This window comes from Lissotriton vulgaris, chromosome 6, assembly GCF_964263255.1.
Source record: "Lissotriton vulgaris chromosome 6, aLisVul1.2, whole genome shotgun sequence".
Classification (NCBI taxonomy): Eukaryota; Metazoa; Chordata; class Amphibia; order Caudata; family Salamandridae; genus Lissotriton; species Lissotriton vulgaris.
In genome coordinates this window covers 1,546,604,093-1,546,629,464 of record NC_141694.1, presented here as the reverse complement: position 1 = coordinate 1,546,629,464, position 25,372 = coordinate 1,546,604,093, and the positions used below count along the sequence as shown (strand labels likewise).

Genomic DNA, 25,372 nt, shown 5'->3' with positions numbered 1-25,372 from the left:
CTCATTTTCCAATCCTGCTTATCTGGCCCACACGAGCTCCTGCCCTTTGGGGTGGCAGGCTTCTACCCATCAGCTCCCAGCAACCTGAGCATGCTAGGTGCTGAGAGGCCAGATACCCACAGTTATTTTTTGTTTGTTTTATATAGCACAAACTAGACTCAAAGGTATTGAAGAGCTTTACATGAGCACCAGTTACATTACACAAGGAAACATTCATTTTAGTAGGCATGGGATATTAAGTGATTTGCCCAGAATCACAGGATGTTAAGCTGACGCAAAGACTCGAACCTTGTTCCCCAGCTCCAACGTTGGCAGCTCTGGCTGTTACGCCACACTCTCCTGTAGCAAGAGGATGGGGGGGGGGGGGGGGGAAGAGGGGGTGGCTGACACTGCTGGAGCAAGAGCTCAGTGCAGTCTCTCCTGAAATGAGGGACCCATATTTTTTCTCTGTACTTCAAGGGAGCACTTTTGCAATTCAGACTCTATGGGTGCTGTCCGGCAAGCAGGGGGTGCAGACTCTTAAGCTTTGAAATTTACAGTACAAGTTGGAGATATGTCTAGATGTGGATGAGTCTCATGGTGAGCTGAACTCACAGAGTGCAGCATGCTTCCATAACAGAAGGCAGCAGAAGCATATGTGAGAGCATCAGGGAGACATATGAGACTACCACTGGGGAATAGACTGGCCAGGCAGCTCGGGCTGTACTGTTCCTATTGGAGCTGGGTCAAGACTAATTTGCATATGCCTGGGCCTAAACTGAGGCGCCATGTAGGGCAAAAGAATGCTACCCCGAGTAACTGCCAATAGTTAGACTTATTGCAAACATTCCGCCTATCAGTTTTTGTGTGTGTGGGTAGGCTGCAGCTTCAAGACACACACTACTAAGAGAAGCTTCACACAGCCTACTTTCAAACTACTCTCCCATCCTCTAAGTCACCACCTCATGGTAAAAACGTCAAGGGAGAGAGTCCGGAATGCCATGCGCTCCATCATGTGTAAGGATGAAAAATAGTTCCCAGCAGTTCCCATACACTCAAACACTTTAACAGTAGGATGAAACCAAAACACCAAAATGAAAGACAACTAGTATAAAAATGAGGTCAGCTATGTAATCAGGAGCAGGGAATTGAATTAAATAAGATAGCCATCCAGTCATGAGCGAGGGCAGACCCAAAGCGCACAGGGTTTGCCTTAAAGTACTGGTTACAATACAGCTACTAGACACCTAACACCTTCTGAAGTGAGACTGGAATAATAATATATTCAGGTGGCAAAGACAAAGCTGAATATGATCCTCAGTTACAGACTCTTTTTTATTCAAACGATATTTAGTACAGAGAGAAACCTCACACTTTCTCAAACTCTTCAGTGCAATGCTATGCACATGCTTTTAGAATGACATAGCATAAGGGTGATGAGTAACTCCCTTTATGAAAATGTGGACAGGGATGTGGAATTCCTATAGCCCGACGCCCAGTACATATTGTTTGGGGTCAAGGGCAACAGTTTTAATGTGCATTTTGTCCTTGGGACAAGCAGACCCAACCCCCTGCAGCACAAACCCTTTGTCTGCCAGTTTGCAAGTACCACATTAAGGATCAGGGAAGGGCACTGCCTGCAGTTAAGTTAATATTTGTGTGCATATGTTAATGCTGTTCAAACTAGTATTTTTGGTTCATTAATTGAGAGCCTTTATTATTAGGCTGAGCGCTCTCAGTAAATGTAAGTTCTGACTGCACTACTGACAGTGGTTCCAGTATAAAAATGTGGACACACGGTTTCAAAGTTATAGCAATATGAGGCTATGCATAATGCTCCCAGAATGCTCTCTGATTAGATGCAAATATTTGAAGAAGCTTGAAAGCAAGATTAATGATTCTTTGCTTTCAATATAAAATGTTCCTAAAAAACGAAAGTAGGAAAAACATTTTTTTGCTAAACTACTGTAAAATTTCAGGTACCATTTCTTTGCCGCATCATTTAGTCAAATGTGTCGATGTATGCTAATATTTCCCCAAAATATTCATATTAGAAAATCAGTTTCAATAAGATTTTGGGAAACAAAAATAAACAAGCATTGGCAAAGCCAGGAGGTCTGAAATGGTGGTCAGCTTTTTAGTTTTGGGAATGCGTGACTTGTTTTGCCATGGTTTTTGTAAAACCTTATTGATGCGAGAGCTTACGGACCCTCACCAATATAACAAACATTGGCAAAAGCAAAAATTGTTTTTGGTCTAAAAAAAGCACACACTGCCACATTAGTTACTGGCACTGAACAAAACTACTTTGTGTGCGGATATGCTCCTTGTGAAAGAGCAGAATACTGTCACTCACCATGAAGCCAGCCGATACAGAGAGAGAATGAGAATTTGCCTAGCCTTGGTGCTGGTAAGTTCCAATTCTATTAAGGACTCGGAGGCGAGGATTATGCCTTACTTTCTTCACTTTATTTCTCACAGCAGCAAAAAAAAACATGTAAAACTACTTTTCCCATGAACACCAGGGAAAAAACAGGAAATCGAACAGTAAGTCCTTTGATAGTCTCTATGCACTGGCAGCAACCATCATGCCTTACTTCCTCTTCCTCTTCCTCTCTCTTTCTCTTTCTCTTTCTCTTTCTCTTTCTCTTTCTTGGCGCGAAGCACTCAGTCCGGCAACTTCACGCATCCTGTTTAGGTCCATCATTCCCTGGAAGAAAAGCCCAGAGTCAGAATCCGACCTCACGAAGCATCAGGTACGTAGCATAAATGCAGACAGAACAGTACCATTAATAACCTCATGAAAAAAACGTAAATAGATTACTTACAGTCTGTACGGGGAGGGTCCACTTCGAGGAAGTCCCTGGGGGGGATAATCCTCGCCTCCGAGTCCTTAATAGAATTGGAACTTACCAGCACCAAGGCTAGGCAAATTCTCATTCTATGGCAGGACTGGAGGCTTCAGATTATGCCAGTTCAAAACTTATCGACCACAAGCCGAGCCACCTCTGTTACTGGCTTAAAATAGAACCTCTTGAAGGTGGAGTCCGAGGACCAATCCGCGGCCCGTATCAGGTCCTCCAACCGAGCCCCCAGCGCAAAGGCTTTCGAGGCCATAGCTCCTCTAGTCGAATGAGCACCAAACTTTTTCGTATCAATCCCCGCCTCCTGCATGACCCAACGCACCCATCTGGCGATGGTCGGGGAAGAAACAGCCTTGTACGGTTCCCGTAGGGCAATCAGCAGTTGTCTCTCACCCGGAGGGCGAGTATCATCAGTCATATCCTCATATGCACGGAGGCACTGCACTACACACAGCTTTGGGGAATCCGGGAAAGCCGGGTATGAAATAACCCTCGTAAGGGTCTTAGTTCTCCTGCTCACTGTAAAGGACACCCCGTCCGGGGAAAAGGTCTGTGCTGTAATATCGAGCGCACGCACGTCAGATACTCTTCTGCAGGAAATCAGACACAATAGCATTGCCAGTTTAGCGGTAAGTTCTTTGCGAGACAGAAACCTATTTGGCTGCCATGAAAGAAACAAGTTCAGAACCCTGTTGACGTCCCAGAGTACTGAATACCTCGGTTCTGGGGGCAGCGAGAGGCGAACCCCTTATAACAGTCTGCAAACCAAAGGGTGCTCCCCAATCGGGGAACCCTGAACCAGGTCATGACCTGCCGAAATGGCCGAGCGGAAGGTATTGATAGACCTATAGGCCAAACCCTCATCCGCCAAGTCGGCAAGGAAATTAAGGACATGGACTACATCCGTCCCCACGGGATCGAGACCCCGTCGCACACACCAGCGACGCCACCTTTGCCATGCTGATCGGTATCTCTTGGTGGTGCTGTCCACCCATGCCTTTGAGAGCAGATTCTCTGCCTTTCCCGAAAGGCCTGGGAGAGACCAGCGACGCCGGAGATCCGCCATGCCATCAGCCTCAGTGAACCTGCCTGAACCAACCTGTGGGGATTCCCGTCCGGGTTCAGGAGAATGTGAGGAGAGTGGGGGAGTAGGATTGGAAAATCCCAAGAAAGTTCCAGAAGAACCGGAAACCAAACTTGAGACCTCCAACAAGGCGTGATCATCACCACCTGTGCTGACTGACGGCCCAGTAACACCGACACCCTCGTGATCATTGAGAACGGAGGGAACGCATAGCCCTGCTCGCTCGACCAGTCTTGGAGGAACGCATCTGTCGCCTCCGCCGACTGAAATATCTCGGCAACTGATGGTCCAGCCGCGAGGCGAACAGATCCACTGAAAACGGACCCCACCGGTCCATCAATTGGGAAAACACCCCCGGATCCAGCTTCCAAACGCTGGCATCCAGGAGGTGCCGGGAGTGCCAATCGGCAACCTCGTTCTGACGGCCCGGCAAATATTCCGCCGTGACTGAGACCTGATGATCCAGGCAAAAGTGCCAAAAATCCCGCGCAAGATCTGCTAGCATCTTGGATCTGGTGCCACCCAGATGGTTGATATATTGGACCGCAGACACGTTGTCCATCCGTAGAAGGACACACGATTGCACTCGCTCCTTGGTCCAGCACTGGACTGCAAAGGATCCTGCCAGCAATTCCAAACAGTTGATGTGTAAAGACTGCTCTTGGGCAGACCAGGCGCCGCCTGTGGAGAAGTCCCCGCACCTGGCCCCCCAACCTGCGCGACTGGCGTCCGACTCTATCACAATGACGGGGGCGGACCCAAATATGGTACGACCATTCCAGGCCTCCATGTGCGTCAGCCACCAGCGCATTTCGTCCCGCACGTCCGCTGACAGCGGAATCAGCTGAGAGTACGTGAGACCCTGCCTGAGATGGTACGCTTTCAACCGTTGCATCGCCCGGTAGTGAAGCGGCCCCGGGAAGATGGCCTGAATCGAAGATGACAACAGGCCCACGATTCGTGCTAAGTGACGCAACGAGATCATTGACTTCGCCAGAGTCTGGCGCAACTCGTGGCGAATTTTGGACATTTTCCGTGCGGAGAGACTCAAGGATGCAGAGAGTCTATGCTGAACCCGAGAAAGTTTGTGCACTGAGCTGGGACCAGGAGGGATTTCTTCTCGTTTATCACAAATCCCAGACCTTGCAACAAGTCCACCGCAAACTGCAACTGGGCCGTCAAGCGCCTTGGACACTGGTCCATTAACAGCATATCGTCCAAGTACACTATCAATCTGACCCCGCGCGCCCGCAAGGCTTCCACCGCGGGGTGGAGTACCTTTGTGAAACACCCCGGCGCGGAAGAGAGTCCGAAGGGCAGCGTGGTGAATTCGTACACCTGTCCGTCCCACTTGAATTGGAGGAAGCGACGGTGCGGAGGGAAAATCAGGACCGCCAGATAGGCGTCCTTCAAATCAAGCCGGGCCATCCAGTCGGCCGGCCGCAGCACATCCCGCAGGAAGTGGATTCCCTCCATCTTGAAATGGCAGTAAACCAGCCACTCGTTGAACTCCTTGAGATTGATAACCGGACGGCGGCCTCCATCTACTTTGTCGACTAAGAAGATATTGCTGAGGAAGCCGTCCGGGTGCTCGCACGCGCAGCAAATCGCCCCTTTGTGAAGGAGGGCGGAAACCTCGTCGCGCACCAATGCCGCATCGCGCTGTGAAAATGCAATGGGGCGCGGACGCTGGGGCTGCCGAGGACGGCCATGGAACTCCAGTTGGAAGCCCTGAACCGTCTGTAGTACCCAGGCGTCCTTGGTAAGGGAAAGCCATGCTGGGAAGAACTGCGCCAGGCGACCTCCTACACGTAAAGCCGCAGAGGGCAGGACACTCACCTCTTCCACCTTGCTGTTGGCCTCGATAGACGCCACGTCCTCGGAATTTCTGACCTCTGGTGGGGTAAAAGTTATTATATCTGGAGTTATGCTCCTGACCATGTCCGCGTCCGGAACCTTGCCCTCTATCGGAGGGAGCACCCCGGCCGAACGAGCGGCCCCTGCTTCGTCCGGCCCCTTCAAAAACCCGAGGGGCAAACACTTTCTTTATATTTGACTGGGCCCGGTCCAGTGACGTAAACGTGGCAACGAATTTGCCCAGCTCCTTGATAAAAGGATCACCAAATAGGCCGCCCTGCGCCACCGCGCCCGCCTCCGAAGAGGCGAGGTCACCCAGCTTGGGGTCGATTTTGATGTGCAGTGACCTCCTCCTCTCAGTAGAGAGGGCGCAGTTGGCGTTGCCTAGGAAAACTATGGCACGTTGTGCCCAATTAGACAGGATTTCTGGAGAAATGGCGTCCCCTGACAACTTAGCCTCCTCCGCCATGTCGAGGATTTTGGTCATGGGGCCCACTGCGTCAAGCAGTTTGTCCTGGCACGTGCGCCAGGACCGATCAATGCCCTTCCGGGGATCCGTGACAAATTTAGCGAGAAAAGTGGCCATCTTAGGGTCAATATCTGGGGTCATGGCCACTTTCCCCTCCAGAGAAGGTCTGGGACACTCTGCCCTAAGGCAGCTGCGAGCGTCTTTGTCTACCGGTTTACGGAGACGGTTTGCCACATACAAGGCCACCTTATCCCCCGGCACCCATTCGGAGGATCGTGGGTGGACGATATCGTCCGGATCCAACATATCCGAAGGGGCCGTGGAGGTGGATGGCTGGGACGGGAGCCACGACCTAGAAGAGCAGGCCTCCTCCTCCGAGTCCGGAGAATCGTCATCCTGCCGTGGCTCTGGGGACATAGTATGGGGAGTAGGAGGTGAGACAACTACCTGCTGGGCAGGAACGGGTAGGGGTTCCTCAAGCGCCTTAAAGGCGTACCTGACCTTGTCGAAGGCAACTGGATCAATCCCCTCAATGCAAGCCTTCTTAGGCGGGGGGGGGGGACCGCTGACAGGGAAGGATCCGAGACCGGGGTAGGCGCTGGGATGAGGGCCGCAATCTTCGCGTACGCCTCATCCAAGCGCGCCGTCAGACGTTGTTCTAGCGGTACTATGGCTTGGTCCACTGCTTTATAGATGGAATCATCCACCGCCTGGTAAAAATCATCATCCCAGGAGGCATAATTCAGAGGGTCTTCCTCTGGGTACTGGCCTGACTCCCCCTGCATGATGAGGTAAGTTGGGCTCCACAGGAGGGAGGTACAGCGCAGCCAATTAACAAGACCCCTGAGGGCACAATATGGATCTGGGCAACCCAGAGGATATGGTGGCACAGAGGCACAAATTACGGGGCTAGCCCAGGAAACGCACAGCCCTCTGTGTACCAGGGCGCTACCCAGTCAAGCGTTCACAAGCACTGCGCACCAGCGCCAATTACGACCCAGTCAGGGTGTTCAACTGACCAAATACAACCCCCTCGGGGCGTCAATGTGAGGGAGAACCTAATTTCGACCCCGCAGGGTGTTAGCACCGGGTAGCCAGGGACAGCGCTGAAGCTGTAGAAAAACGCGGTAAAAATTGCGTTTAAAACGCGAAAAATAGCACGCCTAGCACAGAGAAAGCACTGCCCCCTAGCGGCGCTCTGAGCGCACCGCACTCTGCTGGGGCTGCAAATCGCGTAAGGAGCGCAGAAGCGTCCCGCGATGGCAAGGGGACCTGTAGGGGGTCGCAAAACACCAGGGCTATGAACAAAGCTACGCGCTGCCCACAGAAAGCCCCTAAAACCCAGGAGAGAAGACAAAAAAACACTTAACTTGCTGCTGAGCAGCGAAGAAAGAGGAAGAGGAAGTGGATGCAAGGCATGATGGTTGCTGCCGGTGCATAGAGACTGACAAAGGACTTACTGTTCGATTTCCTGTTTTTTCCCTGGTGTTCATGGGAAAAGTAGTTTTACATGTTTTTTCTTGCTGCTGTGAGAAATAAAGTGAAGAAAGTAAGGCATAATCTGAAGCCTCCGGTCCTGCCATAGAATTTTAATAAACACAAAAGTTCATGGTTAACGCCAGACCAAATTAGGGGCCCAATTATTAAAGAAAGTCTAAAAAGTGCACCCGTGGTATATGTCCTTGCATTAAGGGGATCTGTATGGCTTTTGTGAATTCACAAGAATTTACAGCAGTAGAGGAAGAAATAGTACTCCTAGAAAATATTTGTGAACCGCATTTTAGCATGAGCAAATATGCATGTGTAGATTTGCTCATGCAAAAACCGGAGTGTGTGCAAGTTTATTTTCCCTCCAACCACTTTTTTCCCAACTCTGGAAGAAGGTTTACGTCTGCCATTGTCAGGAGTAAATTTCCAACATTTCTCAGTATTGGAAAAGATTAGAGAAGAGCTGTTGAAAACCCTTAAAACATGCAAGTTAGTAGGTTTGCACAGACTCAAAAGGACATTCCAACCCTGAAACTATTGTTTACCACTACCTTCAGTCGCAGTATGTAGATCTGTGAAAACGTAGCAACATAAAGGGATTGCTAGTATTCAAACACTACTATGGTATGAGCCCTGGCATAATCAGAGAGGCTATGTGAGAGCTCTTATATACTGAGATTGCTGCTATAATTTGTCGCTGCAAAACATGGCACCAAAGGGACATGTGGATTTTGTTACAGGACAGGTAGATTTATGAAGCAACTTGCCCCATGGAAAAGTAGATATTTTAATAAATTCCACACCCGTGGAATACAAACATTCTACTGATTTGATTCTGGGGGTCAGGGATCATTTATACCGGACAGGTGGAGTTACAAGTGATGGTGGCGTATATCTATTTTCTTCATTTAAAAATTTGAAATAAATCTACAAATACTTGCAGATTTTGTGGAAGCAATAGGGAAAGACGGCATAACAGAACATCTAACTTTTCCTGGTCCTACAATTTAACTCTTTTCATGAAATGGAAGTATTTTTCCAAGTACAATACAAAGGAGGCAGCAATAAGAGTAGAGTGTTTCAATCCCTGAAAATGGCTTATTTGTACATGAAGGGGAACAACAAGATCCAACGCAACCGAAACACAGTGGATGAAATAATGATGCACCATACGTATATCATACCCTTGGTGCCGAACAACCAAACAATAATTCAGTACTGTCACTTAAGAAAAGTATACTTTAGGATAGTGCATACACTACCTTATTTAAATGCTGAGCTATGTAACCTCTTCCACAACCCACATCCAAAGCCAGGGGAAAAACCCTTTAAAGAAGATAAAAATGGAGAAAGTGTGATTAGTACAGTCCATGTGGTCTAATTAAAAGCGTATTTTTGATACAATGTTAGTAATCTAAAAGCTACAATGTTAGTAATCTAAAAGCTTGTCTAAAAATAAAGGTCTCTCTCTCTCTGCCCGGCCCCCATTTTAGTTAGCGTTGAGGCCCATTGTCTTATTGACCATCCATCTCAAACATCAGAGCAAAAGAACAACTTCAAACAAGAATATTAACAAATGCTATAAAAATCTGAGTAGCAATGATAAACGGAAGCAATTTAAATAAGCTTACCTAAAAATGAACTTATTGTGGTCACACTTTTTAGGACCAATCCTACTTATTTTGTGTTTCTTGGCTCTCTTACTGTAAGGCACAGTGAATAGGTGTATTTGAATCTAGTCGCTTACTGAACTTAATTTTGGCTAGAATAAACTGATCAGTAATAAATATAAGGGATGTGGCTAAAAGGCAAGGGATCACATAGTGGACAATTCAAATGCAGAAAATAAGTTCTAACAACTGCAATTTAAGGTAAATTATAAATGCAATTTATTTACCTTGAGTAAATTAAAGCCCAATATAAACACATTATTATTATAAATCATTACACACATTCCAAAAAGAATTATTTTCAGTCGATTTGATAAAGAAATTATTTTTCTTGAATGTATAGTTTAAAATTTGTGAGAAATCAGATTTTATCTAGATGTTATGCAAATAAATGAGCGCATTCAACAAGCCTTTTGTAACAGAAAATATCAACAAAATCTTTTTGACATACCTCGAAACATCAAACACGCGATCAGCTATTCTGCCACCAACCTACAGAAAACAAGAAAAGTCTCAAAGTATATTATTGTTAGTCACATGAATTGATATTCCACAATACCAAGAAAAAGGTTTAAGGAACTCTTTTGTTCACCACCATTGTGGCTGAATGTTGAGGTACTTATGAGATATGTGATATTAGATACAAGGTCATGCGGTTAAGTTAGGTACCATGCTTACATAATTACATGGTAAGACTGAAACTATAGCTGGGCCAGCTGAGAGCAACAGAGCGTAGAGATTCAGTCATCGAAAAATATGTTTTAGCATGCGTGGGGAGTGTAGATAAGTTTAAACCTGAGTTATGGGACAGACTGTTTCTGTTCAGAATGGGTCACCCTTCTCGTGTTAGCATTTTATCTGGGGTTAGGATTAGGATATTCACAGCTCAGCTAGCAAGGCTGTCAGAAAAGCTACCCGAGTGCAATTGTAATGAAGAATACATTACAGTTTGCTGCAAGATGTCCTTTCTTCTAACGAACCTTCCAGAGTAAAGCGGAAAAACCAATAAAATATATAAATATATCACATTTTGGTTGGTAAAAATGTAAGAGCCGGTAGTCTTTCATGACAGCCAGTTTCCGATAATGATGAATATAAAAGGGAATGTGAGATTGAAGAATGCACTGTAGCAAGTATTGGCGAGATGGCAGTGTGCGGAGATAAAAACAAATGGGCAAGGGTCTGGTGTGGGGGGAGGTGGAAAAAGCGGTGCCAGAGGGCTGGCGAGGAAAAGTAGTTTGCAAGTAGCAGCAGTACAACCGTATTGCAATCATGTGGATGAGCAGTCTATTGAAGAGGATTCATTTATGCTGGGAGATAAGTTAATTTCACTTTTGTGCTTTCAAATAAGAATACTGAGGCAGCAAATGTGGGGCATTTAGGCATTAATATTACTAGAGGAAGAGTCAGAAGTGAGTATTGGTGGCTTCTGTGGAAGTGGAAATTCTGGGTATGTTATGTTATTGAGAATTTGTAGAGTGCACGTCCATCAACAGGTTTCTTGGCGCAGATATATTTTCTTATTCCATCCTTGGAGACACCGCTAAGAGAAGGCCAAGTCTAACTGTAAGCTTGCGAGAAAAGCCAGGTCTTCAGCTTTTTCCTGAAGCACAGATGGTCAGTTTCTATTCTCAATGACGTCAACAGGGTGTTCCAGAACTTGGGTCTCTGATTTGAGAACTGGGATCCTCCCGTGTGTTTACGTCTGAAGCCCGGTACTACCAGTAGATACATGTGCATGGATCTTAAAGTGCGCGTTGGGGCGTACCTGGGAATTTTTTAAGAAATGTACTTTGGGCCAGTACCATGAATGGCTTTGAACAGGATGCATCCTGTTTTAAACATGGAACGCTGCCCCACTGGAAGCCAGTGCAGCTCCTTCAGCAGTGGTTTAACGTGACAGCGTCTGCCTTGTTGATAGATAATTCTTGCTGCCTTATTTGGTATCAGCTGCAGACGCTGTATCTGGTTACACTGGAGGCCTAGGTAGACTGGCATTGGCATAGTCAATTTTGGATAGGATCAAGGCCATGATGATTTGAATGCTGGTCTCCCTGCTGAAAGCCCTTCTGAGTTTCCCAAGTTGGAAGAAACAGGCTGAAGTTACTGCCCCAATCTGTGAGTTCATGGTGAGCTCAGAGTCAATATAAATACCTAGACTCTTAATCGAGTTCTTAGGGGCAGGTGCCGGTCCTAGTTCTGTGGGCCAATGAGTAAGGGTCCAATGCTGAAGTTTATTGTTAGGGATAATGATTTCAGTTTTATCGGAATTTAATTTTTGCTGATTTGTATTCATCTTATTCCTGATAAACAGCATAGTATTCCTAAGGAACTCCTTGGAATTTATGGAATCATCTATGGAGAAAATCAGCTGCATGGCGTCAGCATAGTTATAAATCTGTGCAGCCATCTGGCGGAGCGTGAATATGAGGGGTCGGATATATACGTTGAAAAGGTGCGGCGACAATGATGAATCCTGCGGCACTCCACACTTGAGGTTGCTTGTGCCGGATTTGTAAGGCGACAGCCACACTGATTGTCTCCGGTCTACTAAGAAGGATTAAAACCACTTTAGAGCAGCTCCTCTAAGACCTGCTGCAGCAATGAAATCCATCAAGATGTCATGATTGACGGAGTCGAACGCCGCTGACAGGTCCAGGAGGATCAGGGCTTGAGTACAGTCAACATCAGCCTTTTCTTTTAGATCAACCATGTTGCATAGAATGATAGATTCAGTAGAGTGGGGTGAGCGGAAACCTGCCGATGTGGGTCTAAAAATGTAGTGTCTTTTAAAAAGGTGCAGAAGAGTTTTGCTATGTGTATCTCCAATACCTTGGCCAGGAGTGGCAGAAGTGAAACAGGCCTATAGTGGTCTAACCTCTGCAAGTCGACACCTTTTTTTCTGTAGAGGAATAATCATTGTTTCTTTGAAGGCTTGTGGAACTGTCCCTTGGTTAAGGGATAGGTTCAGTAGGGAGAGGCTAGTCTCTGGAAATACTTAGAATATGGCTTTTTGTATGTGAGGGGGACAGGTATCATTAGGGGAACCTGATTTTAATTTGTTAAGAAGTTCCAGGAACTGTTCGCTGCTCGGGCATGAGAGAGTAGCCATGGAGAGGATGTTCGTGATTCCAGGCGGTTTAATCACGTCCCCGGTTTTGGAGTCTATAGAAACCTGATTTTTCTTAATTTTATCTGAGAAAAAAGAATTCAGATCATTACATAGCTTATGTGTGACAGGGATGGAGGGGGGGTCACACGATCAGGGTTAGATAGCTCCCTTCCTGTGTTGAAGATATCTTTTGTTTTGTTGTTAGAGTTTAGTACTTTGTTGGAGAAAAACATTTTTTGCCTCCAAGATGGCTTTTTTGTAGGCCATAAGATTTGTGTTGTAGTGTTCTCTGGATTCTATCAAATAGGTGTTTCGCCATTTCCTATCTGCCTGTCATGTTCTAAGTTTGGCTGATTTTAAGTCAGCAGTGAACCATTTGGATGCTTCATCCCCTGAAGCGAGAGGTTTGGCTCTGTAGAGGAGCATGAATTTTTTTTAATGTATTTATTTATCATTTTAAGGGTTGGAGCATAAAGTCCATTCTCAAATAATAACGAAGCAGGTAGCAGGATACAAGTATATAACAATCATAGATTTCATCATAGGTACATACATCGCTAGGCTAAATTCTACCCTCCTTAAAGCAATCGACTCCATTTCCCCCCAGATAACCATCTCCTCCACCAGGTCACGGCCCTCGGCTCCCTGGTTTTCCACCTCCCTTCGGGAGGAGAAAAGCAAGTGCAAAGCTCTGGAACGCAAATGGAGGCTTCACTATGACCCTGATGCCAAACAACTCTACAGAATGGCCCTCAAACAATTTCTTAAACTGAAAAAGGGCGCTATGAAAGACCATTTTGCCACCCAAATCAACAGAGCAAAAAACTCTTCAAAAACGCTCTTTAATGTTGTTAAAGACTTCATCAACCCTCCTGCTAGAGCCCCCCAAAATACCGCCAGTCAGGCCCTTTGTGAGGGACTCTCAGATTTTTTTCTAGAAAAAATAAATAAACTATGTGTCTCCTTCCCCACCGAGACAATCACCTCACCTCCCGCTCTCAATCCCCCTGAGTCCCCATCTCTCCTTGCATTCAACAAACTAAGCACGGACGAGGCCATTAGACTGCTTATCGCCTGCAAATCTGGTGCCCCCTCCGATCCGGTTCCCGCCAAAATCATGGGAGAACTGGCACCCTCATTGGCCTGCCCTTTCCTCTCCGTCTGGAATGCCTCCCTTCACCATGGCTTCTTCCCCACCTCCTGGAAGGAGGCACTGGTGATCCCCATTTTGAAAAAAGCAGACGCGGACCCCTCGATCTTCTCCAACTACCGTCCTATCTCCCTCCTCCCCAAACCTGCCAAAGTCTTGGAAAAAGCAGTTCAGCTCCAACTTACTGACTACCTAGAAAGCCACTCTCTGCTTCACGGATCCCAATCCGGTTTCCGAGCAGGGTTTAGCACCGAGACGGCCCTGTTAGAGGTGTCGGAGACCGTTCGGGAGTGTGTGGACAGGGGCGAGGAGGCCATGCTGGTTCTCCTCGACCTGTCCGCAGCTTTCGATACGGTCTCTCACCCCATCCTCCTGGACCGTCTCAGGCAGATAGGCATCGGTGGCACTGCTCTCGGCTGGATAGAGTCCTTTCTCTCATCCAGAAGTCAGAAAGTGCTACTGCGCCCCTACAAATCACAGGAAAAACCCCTGTCTTGTGGGGTGCCACAGGGCTCCGCCCTCAGCCCTCTTTTCTTCAATGTCTATCTGGCCCCCCTGGCGGACGTCGTGGAGTCCTACGGGGTCAGGGTGGTATCCTACGCCGACGACACTCAGTTGGTGTTTTCCTTTCGGGACCACTCGGACTCCGCATTTCTCAACTTCCGCCAGTGTCTGAATAACATCAGCAGCTGGATGACTACGAATCATTTAAGACTGAATGCAGATAAAACGGAGGTTCTGTTTTTTAATCAAAAAACCTCTATTCCCTCGCCTTGTTGGTGGCCGACAGCTCTTAATCCCGCCCCAACCCCGGTGCGCTCGGCGCGGAATCTGGGTTTCATATTTGATGACTCCCTGTCATGTAAAACCCAGATTAATAAGGTTACCTCTGCCTGCTTCATGAAATTACGGATGATAAAAAAGATCCTCCCGTACCTTCCCACGGACTCCCGTCGCACAGTCACCCAGGCCCTTATCACGTCCCACCTGGACTATGCGAATAGCCTCTATGCAGGAGCCCCGCAGTACCTGATCGGCAGGCTGCAGATTGTCCAGAATGCTGCGGCCAGGCTGATCGGTAACATCCCTTACCGCCAATCTGTTTCTGCATATCGAAGGCAACTCCACTGGCTCCCTGTGGCCAGCCGCATCCAGTTTAAGGTACTCACCCTTACCTATCGAGCCGTCAACAACTCTGGTCCCACTTACCTGAAAAATCGGGTCTCGATATCCCGCTCCACCAGATCCCTGAGATCCAATGACCTCCGCCTCCTCATCTCGCCCCGCTTCAGACTTTCCAGAACCGGTGGCAGAGGTTTCGGTGTCATTGCTGCCAGACTTTGGAACTCCCTTCCTCTTGAACTGAGGTTCTGCCCCTCTGAAACCGCCTTCCGAGCCAAGCTCAAAACTTGGCTCTTCTCCGGACTCTAACTTCTTGCACCGTCCTTTTTCTTCTCTTCCTGTTTCCACTCAGTACCCCTGGTTTTTAGCGCCGGGACACCCCTTCGGGGGTAGCTGCGCGCTTTACAAACTCCATAAAATAAATAAATACATCAGACAGGGTGGATTTCATGCTAGTAATTCGTTCTAGTCAAACAGAATCAACGCCGGCACTATATATTACATGGCAATCGCTAGGTATTCAATGTGATGTGTGTAGAGTGCTTAATCAAACATCATACATTTAATCCGTGTCTGTTCTTGTAAACATGTATGCCGTGTAGGGCCCCCATATATCCCTCGGGCGTGAGGCAGACGGCAACCCTTCTGAGTAACAAACCAATTGATCACAGCAATATGCCAGCTCCTGCAGCCATTTTTTCAATTTGGGAGCTGGTCGACCACCCCAACACACCGCTACCCTACGCTTGGCCATTTGCAAAGAGAGCACCACCAATTTGCATACACCGGCTGGAATTTTGGATACTATCCCCAACAGACATACCTTAGGATCACAATCAATGGTGACTTCAGTCATGGCAGACAGTACCTCCGTCACACCCATTCAAAAAGCCTGCACTCTGCCACAGGTCAATGCCAGGTGCATAAAGTCGGCTTCCTCTGAACCACACCGCACACAGCTATGAGAGTCTCTTAGCCCGTACCTATGTAACTGAGCAGGTGTGTAATGAGTTTGATGGAGAAATTTATACTGTATAAGCTTGAAGTTGCCATTAACAGCAAAACTCCCCGTCATCCTGCAACTTTCTTCCCATTCATCATCTGTTAGTTTTTGCATAATGCTACTGTCCCACCTATCCCTGGAACTTGATTCTGCAATGCCTTCGTCCAACTGTGAGGCCTGATATAATCTGGACACTAGCTTAGTTCTATCAGTGGCCGTATACAGAAGCTGCAAGGTGCCCAGGGAGGGCGGCTCGTCCGGAAATGACTAATACAAATCCCTTAGGGCTGCACGGAGTCTGGCATAAATGAATGTAGCATTGGCCACATTTCCCGAGTTCGAGGAAGTCCTGCAACGTGAGAAAGCGATTTCGGATAAATACGCCCCCCACGGTCTGCAACCCGGCACCATGTAAAACTTGGGAGTGCCCCAGCCTCACTCGTCACTGACATGATGCAACAGGGGCATTGCAGCGGCATATAATGGCAGTCGCCCCGCTCTCCTCTCCAGCTCCGCCCACGCTCGAGCTGTGCACTGCGTCCACCTCGTCTTTCTCATACACCGAGTGGGGATTCACTATCATGGCCTTAAGAGGTAGGGGGTGTAGAGCACCCCCCTCGACCACCACATGCGGTGTATATGAGGGAGCCGACTGCCAATACGAGGCAAAGAGTGCCTGTGCACACAAGTAGTATAAGCGCATATCAGGTATCGAAAAGCCACCCAGCGCATATGGCTTAGTCAGCATGTCCCATCCAATGCAAGGCTTCTTACCTCCCCCATGCAAGTGTAATCATCAAGGAACGCAGCGTGTTAAAAAAATGGCTCATCAGGGGAAGCGGAATATTTACAAAAAGATATAAAAACTTGGGCAGCACAACCATCTTGATCAGGGCTACCCTATCCGCAAAGGAGAGAGGCAGCCGTATCCACCTAGACACCTGGTCTTCAAGCTTCGACACTGCCACTCCATAATTTGACCTAATTACCTCCTGCGGGTCCCTTTGTACCGATATATCGGCCCGGGTCCGTTGCCCATTCTAGAGGAAAGTTTAACTCTAACGTTACAATGCTCTGTGTAAGGGGTCGAATGATCGATTTGGCCCAGTTAATTGCCAACCCAGAACACCGCTCAAACCAGATGTATTCCCTAATAACACCCGCCAAATAACGTTCCGGCTCCCGCACATATAAAACCATATTGTCTGCATATAAACAATACTGCCAATGGCTGCTGAAAAAACCGAAGTGCCGAGTTTGCATGCTTTTGCCTGAGCATACAAGGCAGCGGCTCCAGCACCAGAGCAAATAGTAGGGGGAACAGCGGGCACCCCTGCTTAGTGCCCCGTTGAATTGGAAAGGCCTCCGAAATACTGCCATTAACCCGCACTCGGGCCACCAGGTCCCCATAGAGTAGTTTAACCCAGTCCGTAAAGAAAAAAGGTACCCCCATGTGGTGAAGCACTGCAAACATAAATCGCCATGCAATCGTGGCTTTAGCAGCGTCCAATAGGACCGCCGCCGCCGGCAGTTCAGGTTAAAGTAAATGTAGGGTCGCAAACATAGCTCTCAAATTATGGACCGTAGAGCGCGAAAGAATGAATCCTGATTGGTCCGGTAGGACCATAACCTGTAACAGCAGGTGCAAGCGCGTGGCGAGCACTTTAGCAAGTATCTTAACGTCCGTGTTCATAAGGGACAGCGGGCGGTATGATTCACACTTATCTAATTGCTTGCCCGGCTTTGGTAAAACAACAATCATGCTTCGCGCAGCGTAGCAAGCAGCTTCCGCTGGTCAAAAGCTTCCGCATACATAGCTGTCAGATGAGGCAGCAACATGTCTACATACTCCTTATAAAATTCCGCAGGAAGGCCATCAGTACCGGCGGCCTTCCCATTTGGCAACGCAGCGATTGCCTCCCTGATCTCATCAACCGTCAGATGGTGCATTCAAAAGTGCTGCTGTCCCTTTGAAAACCAGACCAGAGAGCCACATCGTCCAAGTATTGCGCTATGTCCTCGTCATTAGCCGTCTGCCTATCTCCATACATTGTCTTATAATATTGTACAAAGTGCTCCAGTATGCCTGTAGTGTCAGTCACAGTCCGATCATCCTCAGTAATCTCCTGCACCCCACAATACTTAGCCCAAGGTTCTGTAATTCTCTCTGCCAGAGCCGCCCAGGTCGCCCACTCTCACCGTAGTATCTGGCTCTACTACGTTTTGTAAATGCGTCACCTCCTGGTCGGCTAACTCATCGTAATCATTCACTTTTTTTCTGATATCAGCTAGGAGAGCCTCTGCTGTTGCCTCTGCATACTGACGCTCCAACCCAGTCAATTCAAGAATCCAGCCGGCTCATAGAGCCCCGTAGGGACTTGAGCACCCCTGCCTGGAGGCCTCTGATAGTCACTTTAAATGCCTCCCAGACAGTGCCCACATCCTCTACCGATCCAACATTGATCTCAAAATAGGACTCTATGGCCTCTCGTACACCATCTCAAAACACCAGGTCTAAGAGAGCTGAGGGTTGTAATTTCCATGCAAATGGCGCAGGAGCATAGCCTGGAAGCTTCGTGACCATTAAGACCGGTGCATGGTCTGACAGCGTCCAGGGGAGGTGTATGACCTTAGTCACCCATGATTTCACATCATGTGTCTCCAGCCAGTAGTCCAAGCGGGACCAAGTATCATGAGCATACGTATAACACGTTCCCTCCCGTACGCCAGGATGCCGCATTTGCCACACATCCACCAGTCCCAAATCATTCATACCATCAATCACTGCCGTGGATGCTCTCCTGCAATGCCCAGAGCCCTGGGCATTCCTGTCTACTTCGCTGTCCAGCACTACATTTAGGTCACCACCACAGAGAATAGAAGCCCTACCGCTGCCATGCACCATCAAAACTAAATTGTCTTTTACCTCACATAGAGATATTTTAATGGAAATTCTTCGCAGTCTCGAAGTGCATAGAAAATTGGCAAAAAATGGGGTAATGAACAGCATGTCCATTGTAGACCTACATCATTGATACTAAATTGAACGTTACCTCATATGGGATGGTTTAATGGAACTTTTAATTGTGAAACTGAAATCGATATTTTTGTGCTTATATGTACAGTTGCGGTTTTATATTTAATGGTTAAAATTACCTGCAAATACAATATTAATATTATTATTATTATAGTTCTTATTTCAGCTGCCTTTATTGGCATCTTGGTGTATACAATTCCTCCTGTTGAATATTTTTCAAATACTAGAAGTGTTTATATAGATTTGAAGAATTATAGAGAAATAATTAATTTGTCTGATTGTTACAGTTGTTCTAATGTACCTGCTTCTGTTTCAGAAGGTGTGACTTCTGTTTATTTACAGTTGTCATATGGCCTCTCCCACGCAAAACTATTACCAAATCTGTTAAATGGTCGTCAAGCCTACCCAGGAAAATGTCCTCGTCTACTGGATAAACTGCAGCACCCACTCTACAGAAGAATGTTTCACATTCTGAAATACGCCTGTTCGCTGCTACATCTTGAGTTTGGTCTGACTGGGCATGAATTTGAATGCAAGTAATCCTTCATCAAATACTACTATACAAACCAGAAAGTCAAACCAGACACTTTAAAGAAAGCCATACAGGAAATTGTTGCCAAACCGGACAACCCATGGTCGCTGTGCTTAAGAACAGCAGCCAAAGACTTCGATGTAAACATGGAAACCTTAGCTTCTACCCACAGTCTCCTACTCAGGTGGAATATCCATTCTGAAGAAACAGGTCCTGTCGCTCACAAGGAAGGCGGATCTGGGCACTGTTCAAGCGACTTCCTATGCTGGTTCGATTGTAATATCACATGAAGGAATGAAAATACAACCATATCGAAAAGAAGCTTTAAAAAGTGAGACCAGGCTCCGAATACTCAGAGCGAGACTTATGGTCCTCCTAATTAATGAATTCCACTCTAACTTGTCATCATCACTTAGCATAGGTACCTGCAGGTTCTGTAAATACAGGAGAGTCTATGTAGCATCTGCTCTGCTACTGTCCAGAATGTTTAACTGCACGACACACTTAAAAGCAATGTTTTTAAAGCATGGAATTTTCACTTGCAAAGATGCTCTGGACTTTTGCTTGACTACTAGCATTCAGATTGACCTGGCATGCTTTGGCAAGTATATCAACACAATACTCACTTCCATTAAAATGTGAGGAAAAGAAAAGCTACTGACTGAGTTTTAAACTGCTAGATCATCACTACATATGCTGATAGTTTTTAATGCTCTAATTTTTCTGCCTGGTGCTTGATCAGGAACTTCCATCTCCATGCTGCACTTTATTTTTATTTAGTTGCCCCCAATAAAAAACAAAACATTTTGACTGCTTTGAGCAGACAGTATAGATCATAAAGTTCTTGTAGACTATTTACCTGATAGTAAGAATTTTGTAGCAACTGAAACTTTTAAATCCTTTAGTGGAAGTAAAAACATAAAGAATGTACGCAAGTTCACAGAAGTTGAGCATGATTATTAGAGACTATAACAGGAAGAGATCAAGAGAAAAGTTGTCAAGAGGTACAGCGGAAATGAGATTTGATTTGAAATACTATGATAAAAAAACTCTCAAATACATCTTAGCCTTAGAATTTGGAAAAAACTTGAAAGGAGTGCGTGTTTTATACAAATAAAGCGTAACAATATCAATAGAAAAACCTAGTGAGGAATATTGTGTGTACTAAAAAATATATTATAGACATGTTTAGATGCTGGCCCCCACACTGTGTATTCTTTATATCAATGACCATGTGAAATTCCTGGATCAGTGCAACAAAGACACGCCTAGACTTGCAAACATGAGAGTTTGTGCCCTCGTTTTGCTGATGACCCCTTATTGATCTCCAAAACACCCATGGGACTCCAGATGCTGCTGGCCCAGTTTGATAGTTTCTGCCAATTGAGGGGGCTGGCTATCAATGTGAGCAAAACAAAGTACATGGTCCTGAACACTGGGCGCTCGACTAGGATTCATCTCACTCTAGCAGGGAACCCTTTGGAACAAGTGCTCACATTTGTGTATTTAGGCTTCACTTTGACTGAGCACATAGGGGGGTTAAGTTCACATAATGCAGCGTCGATTAAAAGTGGAGCCAGTGGTGGGTGGTATCCAAAAGATGGCATGTAGCTCTGATAGAGCAAGTATTCGCATGTGACGCGACTTGCTTGTATCAAGAACCTCGAATAACATCAATGAAACTAACTCAACAAGTTTTGTCTTTCTAATATTGCATTTTACACTACACGGGGGTGTCCCAGAGTCGCTTGCCTATGTATCTACTTATATTAATGAAGCTTGCAAATAACATGGTTGCTGCTTTGCGGGAATCTAGTCTGCGCATGCGTCGGTCATGTCCACGTGATGTGACGCACTCGCAGTTCTGGAGGGAATTTTTCGCTCATGCGCAGTATTGCTTAGATGGCCGCTTTGTTTCTCACATGCTCCATGCTTGCACTGCTGCTTTGGCAAAGCCGTTTTTTCTGCTTAACTCCTGATGCTATAGTTATTATAAAGTAAGGGATATAGTATAGCCATTCACGGTATACAGTGTATTCATTTTATTCTGTGTCTCTAATTTGTTTTTGCTAACTTTTCATGTACCATCCTCGGGGGGGGGGGGTCTGGGAAGCACCGCTACTCCATCTTGAAGTCAGGGTAGAACCAGTCATGTGACGGGGGAAGAGAAAGTCACGCAGCAGTGGAACCCAGCCAGCTGGCAGCCAAAGCCAAGATGTTCATGGGAACCTGCTCCCTGACCTAGCTGAAGAAACTGAACAGTTACCTGCAATTGCAACAATTGTATTTCGTTGTGTATGTACCCCATTGTCTGCTGAAACCTCCCTTGCCATGGGAACTGGAATGTAAGGGGTGGGTTCGAAAATGAATATTAAGTCTGAGAAAGTCCAAATTCAAGGAGGTACCATGACCTAACCTCCTCACTTGCCCAATCAGAAATTAGGGAACTTGTCACTTGCAACATTTGTGGGTGGTACATTGTCCCGAAAACAGTATAATTTGCCCGGTTTAGCTAGAGAAATTGTCTGACTTGTCCGAATAGCTGACCTGTCACTGACCCAACGAACTCTATAGGTGTTTGATACAGAGAGCTGCGGAGCACTCTGTCCGTAATTTCCCCAGACTCAGTCGGAGTTTGGGAAACCTTAAGTGCTGGAGAAGCACTTTGATAGGAGGTTCGAGAACCCAATCGGGGTTATTGGCAGATTCCTTGCAGAGAGGGGGTAGCGCAGGCGTTGCATCAGAAGCTGCAGGTGTTGGTCGTACCCTTTGGTGAGCCCAGTCCTGATCCAAATCCTGAGGTTATCCTGTCTATGAGCAGTACCTGCTCGCCTACTGGCAACCTAAGTCCTTGAGGGTCCTTTCCCGCCTTTCCCAACTAAACCGTGGCCAGGGTTGGTCTTCATTCTGTCCTAGGTAAATATAAAATTGCGTGGGTGTTGGTCTATCTAGGTTTCTCTTTTCCCCTTCCTGAATACGAAAAGTTACCTATTTGTCTTTTACCTTGTTCCTCTCTATAAATAAGTTTCTCGTATAATTGATTCTTTAGCATGTTCCATTCTCTTCCTACCCTTAGCCGAATTTAGAATCACATTGCATATATAGTTTGTCCCACTCTTACCCTCCTTTTAGAAATTAAGCACATCTGTATGAGTAGATTGCATAAGTTTCGTTTCCTATAGGTTGTTAGTGATAACAAAGTCTGCTCTAAATAGTTTGTTTCCTCTTCTCACCCGCCTTTAGTGAAGTTTACAAAATCTGTAGATCCATATTTAGCGTGTTCCTTATTTTTCCCCTTCCCTTTATTTCCAAATCTCCAAATGTTTCTTACCTTAATTTATTGTTATGCTATTTTCTTAATCTTAGTGATAGATAGTTTGATTTGTGTTAACCTGTGGCTCATCGAAACTGAAGAAAACGATAACTAGATAAAGGTTTTGAAAACTTCCTGCGTTTGTGGTTATTATAAAGAGCTCAGTATCGACACATCCTGCCAGCGATTCAGGTTTATGAACTTAAGACCCTGGGGTCAGCAGCCTATGGAGTCGAGCTCTGGGGGCATCTGGACACAACCTCACTGGTAGTGAGCTCTGGGGGCATCTCGACACAACTTCACTGGTAGTGGTGGGAAATCGCTTCATGCGCCAGTCGGTGAGCGAACCTGTAGGCACTCCTCTCCTTCATCTAAGGCTGGACTTAGGGTTTAGAGACCTCTCCGCCACACTTGCATTGCATCCCATACTTTACTGGAGAAAGATATGGGCTACCCCGGAGTGATCAGCCTGCCGACAAGGGTTAGAGGAAATTATAGCACTAGTAGAATTCCATGGCTAAAGCATGTGAAGGGCATATTGTCATACATTGGTCTTGATGGTCTATGGAGTGCCCTGTGTGAGAAGTTGGCCTGATATGCAGTGCTCACTATTCTAGTGATCACTATGTATCAGTCCAAACAACCCTTATTGATGATTGGTTGTAAGTCAACCGTAGACCAGCTATCCTAGTAGCATGGACAAGAGCAGTCTTTAGGCTAAACTCTAGAGGGCGTGTTAAGCCAGCTGTTATACCATCACATATACCCCTTGAACACCAAGTGAAATGACACCACACAAGTTGTTATGAAAAATAAAATATATTTATTTAGAACACAACAGCCCTGGACTCTTTATGAGAACAGGGCGCTAAGCACAATACAAAGCTCTTAGGAAAATAAGCAAAGTCGCACAATTTACACAAATGCCCGAGGCGCACGAAAAACCATATACTCTAAAAGTGGAATGCGAAATTACTAGCAGGTAAGTACTACTCTAATAGGCTTTGGGATCGCTAGGACTTGACTACTGAACCTTCAGATTACTAGCAGGAGGCCTAGGGAGATCGGGTGCAGAGTGTGCACTCACGCGGGATGCGGGACAAAGTCTATGGATGCTAGATTTCGTAAAGTTAGTGTTATCGGACAAATCCGACTAGGTAGAGCTGAAACGAAAAAGGATCTGGACCTTTGGATAGCAAGATAGCTGGAGCACCGAAATGCTGAGTTTACCTAGCCCAGGGGCTGCGGATGCATAGGTCTGGAAAGACGTTGGGAATCCTCGTTGCAGTCTATGGAGCCTGAAAGAAGAAGTTGCTGGCAGGCGACCAGTGTTAAAGTTCGAAGTGATCCAAGCCTGGATCGAAGATGGAAGACACCTGTAAGCAAGAGGGGACCAAGTTCTGAATCACTAGCCAGTGATTAGATGGGCACCAGGATGGCACCGGACGAAGTCACCTCGACCAGGTGAGTGGGCGACGCTGGGCTCTGCAGTCTCACGGACCAGGAGGCGTTGTCGGCGACCAGGATGGAGGTGCGAGCTGTCCCACGATGGTATCTGCTGTCGACGTCGCTGGACCCAGGATTGGGGCAACAACTCTTGGCAAATGCAAGCCCACGCGGTGGACTCAAAATGGCGTCTGGAGTGGACCAGGAGGGTCCGGGGTGCTCCTCTGTTGGAGGGGAGCAAGGGCCAGTCTGGAGCAACCAGATCAGCGTTGAAGATGTCGTCGTTCATCGTCAAGAGGGCTACAAGCCAGCAGGCAAGTGGCCGGACAACGCGGTGAGCAGCAAAGAGCAGAAGGGCCCCACGCAGATCTCGTGGATGCTGGGGGGCTGGACTTCGGTGCTGGAGCTGCTCAGGGTTAGGGCTTCTCAAACCCCAAAGCACTCACTCGAGGATCCCTCGGCGGTCGTGCTGGATAAGCGTCATGCAGTTCTGAAGATGGCCGGTCCCTCGAGGTCTCGTCACACCCACGGATCTCAGCTGAGCTGACGATGTAGGTAGAGGTCAGAGGTGCCAGGGAAGCCGGGTCTCGTCGTGCTGGTCAGTCGGATTCCGGAGGAAGGACGTGCAGCAAACCGCAGTGTTCTTAGTTGGTGCCCGCAGATGCAGGGTGACTACTCCTTAGTCACAAGGGAGAAATCTTGAGAAGAAGTCTTGAGTTCCTTTCGTAGAAAGTAGTTTCAGGATTCAAAGATGATCTAATTTGGAAGGGGGCCCGCTCCTATCTTTATACTAGGAAAAGGGGCTGGCACGCGACTAGGTCCTGCCCATGGGTGGGACCAGGAAGGGGGGTGGTTACACCCCTCTCCCATGCCGGACTTTCCCCAGCTCAGGGGCTGGTGTGCCCCTGGAACTGGTTCTAGCCGGCAGATGCATAGTGAGCACCGGGGTGCCACTTGCAGTCACCTTCCTCTAAAGCCCTGCCTACCCAGGATACACAAAACCCTGTCTGGGTCGGTGCTAGCACCGCCCCTGACAGGAAACCCTTTGTCCAAGCTCTCCTCGCTGGAAGGACTCCCAGCAGCAGGAGGTCAGACTTGTGTCTGTGGTGGCAGCATCCATTTTGTGATGCTGAGGCTCGAGTTAACTTTAACCGGGGTTCACAGTTACATACATGTCGTGTCCCTCTAGAAGGGTGGAATGCTAACCCCGTCGCCAGAACTGGCGAGGGGTTAGTATTCCAATTCG

General features: G+C 47.1%; 1 protein-coding gene across 1 annotated transcript in view; it reads right to left on the bottom strand.

Annotated features, from left to right (window-relative positions):
• The window catches only part of NDUFAF5 (NADH:ubiquinone oxidoreductase complex assembly factor 5), a 158,486-nt gene that overhangs the window by 122,363 nt on the left and 10,751 nt on the right, over positions 1-25,372 (bottom strand). Inside the window, exons 2-3 of the mRNA XM_086927726.1 lie at positions 9,863-9,903; positions 9,004-9,067 (exon numbers count right to left, since the gene is read on the bottom strand). Coding sequence (XP_086783852.1) covers positions 9,004-9,067; positions 9,863-9,903 — 105 coding nt within the window. The remainder of the gene's footprint in view (positions 1-9,003; positions 9,068-9,862; positions 9,904-25,372) is intronic.